Raw genomic sequence first — 8,939 nt, forward strand, 5'->3', positions numbered from 1 at the left:
TCTCCCTCCCTCTCTCTGTATCCCTCCCTCCCCCTCTTTCTCTTTCTCCCTCCCTCTCTCTGTACCCCTCTCTCCCTCACCCTCTCCTCCCTCCCTCCCACTCTCTCTATATCTCTCCCTCCCCCTCTCTTTCTCTCTCTGTATCTCTCCCTCCCTCTCTCTCCCTCTCTCTCCCTCTCTCTCCCTCCTTCCCTCTCTCTATACCCCTCATTAGCACAGGACGATCCTCTGCTGTGCCGGTGCGTTTGCCGGTTGCGTTGCGTGGGACGGCGGTGGTGGGATTGTCCCCGTCCCCATGGCCTGTCGCTGCCCCTCTTCAGGATCCTACACCGTGGTCATTATTCCCCTGAAGAGCGCCCTCTACAGCCTGGACGCGCTGCGCTTCTACCTGTGGGTGAGTAACACGGCTGATGTTATCTGTCGTCTGCTCGGTGCTTTTCAAGTGCTTTTATCGCACGTCTTCACACGTCTTATCACAAACTGAAAAGCAGGAGAAGCTGCACTTTACAATTCAAATATTGATATGATTTTTAAACATTTAAACAAACAGAAAAAACAACAACAACAGAGGCTCACACCGATAAAACACGTCATAAATCACACTCCTCCGCCGTGGCTAATGTCCCTTGATCCTTGTCCCTCGGCCGACGCTGGGTGACTTGGGCAGGTCACATGGTAACCAGCCCTGCAACAACAGGCGGCAGCCCCACAAAGCATGTATTATAAAGTACCTGTGGCATTCTCACATAGATCATTTCTGTTCATTGACTGGGTAACATAATACCTGAATTTTGGATAAACTAAATTTACTCTGGGCTTTTCTAATTTAAAAAAGCAAAAAAAAAGTTATTTGCAAGAATCGAGTCCCATGTCATTCAAATGTTTTATTATAATCTCTTTTCTAAATAGTTTCAAGACTCTTCACTGGTTTTCATTATTAAGTGCTTCATATTCATCAAATACAATAAAAAAGTCTAAAAATGAAATGTCACTATTATGAGGATGTGGATATGTTTTGTAATAACTAAAGAAAGTTAATAGTTAATTGTTATGACACGTTTGGAAAAGTGCCAAATTATAGCTTTAAAAAAATAATGTAAATTTAATATTATTATTTTATATTTAATATATACTACATATGCAGAGCTATCTTAAATTAAAAAAAAATGTGATGATGATGATCAAATATTAGGCTACTTACTATTACTTCAGATACATATATTTTAGTTTTTTTGTTGCCGGTCCCATAAAAGCATTTAAGAGTTTTATTGACATGGGTCTATTCTGTTCCACAGTCTATATTTACCTCTGTGGCTTTTTCCACTTGTGTGTTTGTTGATGGAAATAATTGGATACATCTCTGAAATGTATGTATGAAAATGTATTTGCTCTTGAATTGTACTTTAATTTATGCAAACGACTGCCAAACGTTTTAAAGGAGATTGAACAATGACATAAGTGGAGCATTATATTACATTCTGTTCATTGTAAACAGCGATATTGATCAAAAACAACTCGTCTATTGACTTCCTGTTCAAACCCGTTGAATGAATAAGCCCCGCTCTCTCATAGCAACGTTTCAAAGTAACGTGCAGCAGATTGACGTTTTGTTTTTAGTTTTCCACCGTGGCTTGGAGTGGTTCCTCGAGACAGAACTGACGCAGCCATTTTAAAACAACAAAAAGGAACTGTACGCACAGCCTGCAGTTATAGTCTGGCCTCTGGTGCATGTACAGTCTTAAGTTAACACAGCATCTCTGAACATGTCTTCCACACATTGAGAGGCGGAACAACCTGACAACTCTCGAGATCGTGCGAAACCCAACTGCTTCTCGCTTTTGACGAGCTAGTGCAGGCCTAGGATGAAAAAAACACCAAACAGATGTCGCAGACCTTGACTTTTCTTGGGTTTTGACAATGTCCCACGGCAGAGGCGAGGGAAGCTGTGACAGGCGCCCATAGCAACCGTGTGCAAAAGGAGACGCGAGAAATGCAGAGTCACAAAAGGCAAGCAACATCTCGACATTTGTCTTAAGAAATCTCAAGCGTTATCCCCCAGAGGCTAAGACCAGATGCTAAGACCGGAGGCTAAGACCTTAAGACCGGAGGCTAAGTCCAGAGGCTAAGTCCAGAGGCTAAGTCCAGAGGCTAAGACCAGAGGCTAAGTCCAGAGGCTAAGTCCAGAGGCTAAGTCCAGAGGCTAAGTCCAGAGGCTAAGAGCATCTCCTACAACTTGCCAGAAAGTTTCTCCCTCAAATACTGCGCTACCATCTGAGGTCCTTATCTGTCAAAGGATGAGTACAAACTCGAGGGTTCAGAGAAAGGCAGCACCTTTTGCAACTTCTGACTATGATCCAAAATAAGCTGTGTAACATAAACGACTTGTTCTGATGATGCTGTGGGACGATGTGTTCCCCTCCAGATTTCTACAGTCTGTGCTGAACAGTTTGTTCACCACTCACTCACTTTCACAGTTAACACGTCGCTTCAATCTGGAACATTCCCAAAGGCCTTGAAAACAGTACTGAGTAATTGCTGATCCCTACTTGGATAAAGTGCTCAAAAAGGTTGTTTACAACAGCTCACAGATTTCCTCTTAATAAACAACTCATTTGATGTTTTTCAGTCAGGTTTTAGACCTCATCACAGCACTGAGACTGCTCTTGTCAAGGTGACAAATGACATCCGCCTGAACACTGACACGGGCAAAGCTTCAGTCTTAATTCAGTTAGATCTGAGCGCTGCTTTTGACATGGTCGATCATGGGATCCTCTTACAGAGACTAGAGGACTGGGTGGGCATCACTGGCACTGCCCTAAACTGGTTAAAATCCAATCTGAAAGACAGGAAGTACTATGTGTCTCAGACCACATGACCCTGACCTGTGGAGTGCCCCAAGGGTCAGTCCTGGGTCCCCTTCTGTTCAACCTCTACATGCTGCCGTTAGGTCAGTTGATACGCAGTGAAAATGATGCAGACGAGTCAGATCTATGTTTCACTATCGGCAGGTGAATATGGACCAGTGGATTCACTGTCACTGCATCCAACAGATCAGTTTGTGGATGCAAAACAACTTTCTCCAGCTGAACTCAGACAAGACTGAAATAATCGTCTTTGTCCCACAGAAACAAAGAGAAAGTGTTAGCAGTCACCTCCAGAGTCTCGCTCTAAAACCTACAAATCAAGTTAGAAATCTGGGGGTAATAATGGACTCAGACTTGAACTTTAACAGCCACATCAAATCAATAACATCAGCAGCTTTTTACCATCTAAAAACATTGCCAAAATCAAAAATATAGTGTCAAAACCAGATTTGGAGAGACTTATCCATGCGTTTGTCTCCAGTAGATTAGACTACTGTAACGGCCTGCTCACTGGCCTCTCCAAACGAGCTGTAAAACAGCTGCAGTACATCCAGAACGCTGCTGCTCGGGTCCTGACCAGAACCAGGAAGTACCATCACATTAGTCCTGTTCTCAGGTCTCTGCACTGGCTCCTGTGGCTCAGAGAAGAGACTTTAAAGCAGCTCTGCTTGTGTACAAGTCTCTCCATGGCCTAGCACCAAAGTTAGTTAAATGCTGTGTTTCAGATACATTGTAGATCCTGTGTGTTTCAGATACATTGTAGATCCTGTTGTGTTTCAGATACATTGTAGATCCTGTTGTGTTTCAGATACATTGTAGATCCTGTGTGTTTCAGATACATTGTAGATCCTGTTGTGTTTCAGATACATTGTAGATCCTGTTGTGTTTCAGATACATTGTAGATCCTGTTGTGTTTCAGATACATTGTAGATCCTGTTGTGTTTCAGATACATTGTAGATCCTGTTGTGTTTCAGATACATTGTAGATCCTGTTGTGTTTCAGATACATTGTAGATCCTGTTGTGTTTCAGATACATTGTAGATCCTGTTGTGTTTCAGATACATTGTTGATCCTTCTGTGTTTCAGATACATTGTAGATCCTGTTGTGTTTCAGATACATTGTTGATCCTGTTGTGTTTCAGATACATTGTTGATCCTTCTGTGTTTCAGATACATTGTAGATCCTGTTGTGTTTCAGATACATTGTTGATCCTGTTGTGTTTCAGATACATTGTTGATCCTTCTGTGTTTCAGATACATTGTAGATCCTGTTGTGTTTCAGATACATTGTAGATCCTGTTGTGTTTCAGATACATTGTAGATCCTGTTGTGTTTCAGATACATTGTAGATCCTGTTGTGTTTCAGATACATTGTAGATCCTGTTGTGTTTCAGATACATTGTAGATCCTGTTGTGTTTCAGATACATTGTAGATCCTGTTGTGTTTCAGATACATTGTAGATCCTGTTGTGTTTCAGATACATTGTAGATCCTGTTGTGTTTCAGATACATTGTAGATCCTGTTGTGTTTCAGATACATTGTAGATCCTTCGTGCTGCTGTGTTTCAGATAAAGCGTCTGAAGGACCTGGAGCAGGAGAAGGACGTCTTGTGGTGTGGCCTGGACGTCCTGGATAAGGCCAGACTCTGGTACCTGCAGCGGCTACAGCAGAACAGACAAAGACAGGACCACGGCGCCCCCACCTGCTCCTCAGAGGTACTACCTCCTGGACAGAGCTGTATTTGTGATGCGGGTCACTGGTGGTGCTTTGACTTCTGGTGGTGGTCCTTGGTCCTTGTCCTTAATCCAGTTTAGGTTTAATTATGACTCTAGGGGCGTTCCTGGGTGGTAGTGGGAAACGGTTTCATCTCTAAAGACGGTTCACACACCTCACTTTTTGTTGTCTCATGTTCAAACTTAAAGTTGGGTGGAGCAGATTCCATTAGAACCACATTTCCTGGGTTTTTGTCAAGCCATGTTTCAGTCAAAAACATCAAATCAATCACAGCCGAGAGAAGACGAACCGTTTAAATACCTTGCCCAGATTGATTGGTCTGGTGTGAACTCTAAAGATACAACGGGCTTGTCACTGGAGCAGTATCCTTAGATCGACAAAAATACCTAAATTGTACATATATAAGGGAATAAGGGTTAATTAATAATTCACAAACAAATATGACAAACAAGTCACGCTCAAAAATGTCATACCACAATAACAAGACGTAAATGACAATCTGCCGCTTGTTATTTTGAAAAGTCACTATGAAGAAGTGCATCTTATCAGTTCTGCAGTTTAAGGTAAGGAAAGTTTATTTGTAGAGCACATTTCATACACAAGGCAATTCAAAGTGCTTCACACAGCAGGAAAAATGCATTAAAATCACAAAGAAATTACATAAACAGAAATACAATCAAATCAACTAAATAAAAAAATAAAATAAAAAAAAACCTAGCCAAATCCACATTTATCGGACCACATTGGCAGGCATTCCAGACACTCTTTCCCATATTTATTTGACATTGCAGCATGACAGGTGTCTCCGGGATGGACACATAACTTTTAGATTGATTTGTTCCCATATCTGCGCACTTTCTGCAAACTGCACACGTCTGTGCTGAGCGTATGTTTCTTTTACAACGACTCTCTCGTCGACGCCTCCACCTGATGTGTTTAAACAGGAAGTCAATTTATATTACTTAGACATTCATCAATTTTGTGATTTGCAATGATTAACATGTTATAGTTTAATTTGAACTACCACAAAAAGCATAATATGTCATCCCAGTAAAGCTCTGGACATGCCCCTGTGGCCTTGGTCTGGACCCACCGACCGTATAAACAAACCCTGTCCATAAAGCACACATAAAACAAGCTGCTCAGATCTTCTTTGTGACCCCACAGGCCGACTCGTGCCTGCAGAGGTGCCGGATCCAGCGGGCCAATGGCTCTTTAGGGTCAGTGATGAACGAGCCCAATGTGACCAGCAGCAATTTAAGCTCTCTGCCTGAAGCTGTGATAGACAGCGCCCTCCGGTGGCACAACACGGTACTGACCCAGGTACAGCGCACAGAAAAAAGAACATTTGTTGTATTTTCTTCTTGCAATGATGACTTATTTTCCTTGATCATTTTTCCCCCGTTTCCAGGAGGTCAGCGACATGAACCATCACATTAGTTTGTTACAGAGGGAGAAAGACGCTCTTGTGGAACAACTGGAAGACCTGCAAGCTCACTGACAACACATGTTATGCTATTATCATCGTTAAAGCCGCTGTAAATACGTATTTAAAATCAAATAAATGTGAAATAATCCATAAATTATTCAGCTTCCATGTGTGCAGTTTGAATGCTTTTGCTCGTAATCCCGATTTGCTGCGTGTCCTCCCTCCTCTCATCCCCTTTTCACGCTTGAACTGTCCGGTCTGATTAAAGCCTAAAAAGAATCCTTGAAAAAAAATCTGAATAAAATCTGTTTGTCACACTTGTGCTTCCTCCTTCAGATGTGGGCTCTGTATCTCAACATGTGGGTCCTTTCCTGGTGGTCCCGCACTTCCTTCTCATTGTATCAAATATCGTCATGGCGATGGAGGATAGATTATTGGGCCTCAGAACAGTCGGGTGAACACGGATGTTTAGGGGGATTTTCTTGGACGATCTTGATAACAATATTCAGACGATATTTGAATAAAATGTGCTAAAATGTGTCTGAAGATGTCTTGGTTGATAAGACCGCGTGCAAATATGAATAAACTACTATTAAATTGTGTTGAAAAATGATTATTGTGGTTTGAAATCGGTATCGAGCTTATTCCTCCATAATATCAGAATTGAGTTTGACATTTTATTACCGCGACGGCACTACTTCATTTCCCTTTTTTCAGTTTTAATCAGCTCTTTTTGTTGTTATTTTCAATAGTTTTAATTGTAGACGTATCCACAGTCATTTAATTTTGCACATCTCAGAAACTACATATGACAAATCAGAATCAGAATCAGAAAAAAAAGGTTTAATGCCATTGTCAGTGAATAAAAACAAGAGATTCACAAACTAGGATCTCTCTTCGTTTAAAAGGAAAGAGTGAAATGAAGCTAAATTGTTGAAATATTGACATTTTCGGCGCCTCGTGTGAGAAAGAGCTGCAGAACAGAGCAGGATCTGATTACAATCTGCTTCAGGATCAACTCTTTCATAAAAGCAGCGGCTGTGGCACGACTTCTAGAGGTTTATCCAGAGCGGGCACTGAACCAGCACGCTCAGAGCACCAGCACTCTGCTAATTACCGGCTCTCGTTCCCGGAGGTGCAGGGCAGTCCCACTCTCCCACGTCTTCCACACCTTCTACATCTTCCACATCTCCACGCTCTGCTGCCTCTCACATTCACACAATACAATATCATGTTTATATTTGTCCTCGTGGCTCCACAGGAAGTATGGGAGATGTTTCCATGAGGGCACTGAGGTCACATGGCACCGTTTGTGTTTGATCACATTCTGATGAACTGAAGAAGCCATTTCTATTTCAAAACACAATGCAAACTTTAATATTCAGCCGATGTTCAACACTTTAGGCACTGGAAACAAGGTCCTTTACACGAGATCGACACAAAATGCCACAAATGTTGAAATGCCAAAGTCGTTTGAAGGTTAAATAATGCACCTGTCCTTCAGGTGCAGGATACTCAGTCTGAGGTGGGGCTCTGGGGGCTTTGGGGGCTTTGGGGAATGTTCCTGATCATAAAGGACAGGAACAGTAAGCACTAGTCTGTAGCAGTATTCAGATACTCACGATTCCTTTTTTTTTTATCATCGCTGATCTTTGTGAATGTCTCTCCACACTCTCTCTCCTCTCTGTCAGTCTGTATCTCCAGCAGGGACTGCAGGTGCTTTATGTGGTCGATGGCCGCGCGCAGAGTCTCCACTTTGCTGAGCCGTTTGTCTTCACACTCGCGCGGCAGACGCTCCCGGAGCCGCGCGTAACCCTCGTTCACGCAGCGCACGCGGTGTCGCTCGCGCTCGTTTCTTTTCCGGATAAAAGCCGGTTCAAACGTGTACTCACAGACACTGAGAGGGCCATGGAGGGGAAAGTAGGACAGTCTTCTGTAAAATATCTGCTCGTGGACATGGTCGAAAAAGGCCGTGTCAAAGAAGCGCGTCCCCACGTCCCGCGCGTCCTGCCGCGCGTCCTTCTGCGCGCCTCCGCGCTCATCCAGGCTGTGGAACATCACAGGAGCCGCAAAAGGGACATTCTCCAGACTTTCACTTCTATGAAAAGACATGTTTCTATGATAAAAACAAGAATGAAAGAAGTCAATATGGTTATATTTACCAAATGAGCCAAAGACGCGTTAAAGCCTTAAATACCGCGTGTCAGAGGACTGCTCACGGGTCCCGGAGGCTGAAGTGTCCCGGACTGGCCCCGGACACTTCACTTTAAACACGTGAAGTGCGGTTTTGAGGCGGAGATGGAGCATTCTTTTCCATCAAGATAAAGACTCCTTCCGTTCTCACGTCTTTAGACACTTTTCTCATCAGAAAAACTCTGTGTGAATAATAATCAGACCTGGAACACGTGTGGTGAACCCTGTTGTTCTATGTGAACATTAAATATATAATAATAATAATTATTATTATGGTGATTTTGAAAGGTCGCCGCGTCAGTCGGCCAGTGCGCATGCGCAGTCAGACCGTCATGGCCCCGTTCAGGGAGCTCTCAGGTTTTGTGCAGAAATGTGGCGCTTTTCTCTTTCTTTTTGGCTGTTTTTATCTGCTTCTGACGCGTCCGGAGCCGAGCACACGTCCCGAGCGCGATGACGGTGAGAGTTTTAATCAGGATTATGTTTCTGTCGCTTATTATTGGATGAAATGATGTTGTGATGATGCCGTTTGTGCTTTAGCCTTAGCTACGAGCGAGAGTCGTGTTGTTTTGCTTTCACACACACAAACCCCTCATCAAAATGATCAAAATGTGATTAAATCCTGTTCTGTTTGATCCAGGGCTTTTGTTACACGCGACAGGCGGTTATTGACTCTCAACCGACTGACATCGTGTGATAAATTAAGGTAAGTTTGATTGT

At 43.0% G+C, this 8,939-nt stretch overlaps 1 protein-coding gene across 1 annotated transcript; it reads left to right on the forward strand.

The window, feature by feature from the left end:
• The first annotated feature begins 217 nt into the window (after nucleotides 1-217).
• Nucleotides 218-6,369, forward strand: LOC140367986 (suppressor APC domain-containing protein 1-like). The gene is made up of 4 exons (XM_072454813.1): nucleotides 218-394; nucleotides 4,435-4,581; nucleotides 5,768-5,923; nucleotides 6,012-6,369. Exons 1-4 carry the CDS (start codon nucleotides 296-298, stop codon nucleotides 6,099-6,101), a joined length of 492 nt encoding a protein of 163 aa, XP_072310914.1. The 5' UTR covers nucleotides 218-295; the 3' UTR covers nucleotides 6,102-6,369.
• Nucleotides 6,370-8,939: the final 2,570 nt, after the last annotated feature.

Source organism: Eucyclogobius newberryi, unplaced genomic scaffold, assembly GCF_026437365.1.
Source record: "Eucyclogobius newberryi isolate DKJ021-1_F unplaced genomic scaffold, fEucNew1.0.hap1 SCAF_2, whole genome shotgun sequence".
Taxonomy (NCBI): Eukaryota; Metazoa; Chordata; class Actinopteri; order Gobiiformes; family Gobiidae; genus Eucyclogobius; species Eucyclogobius newberryi.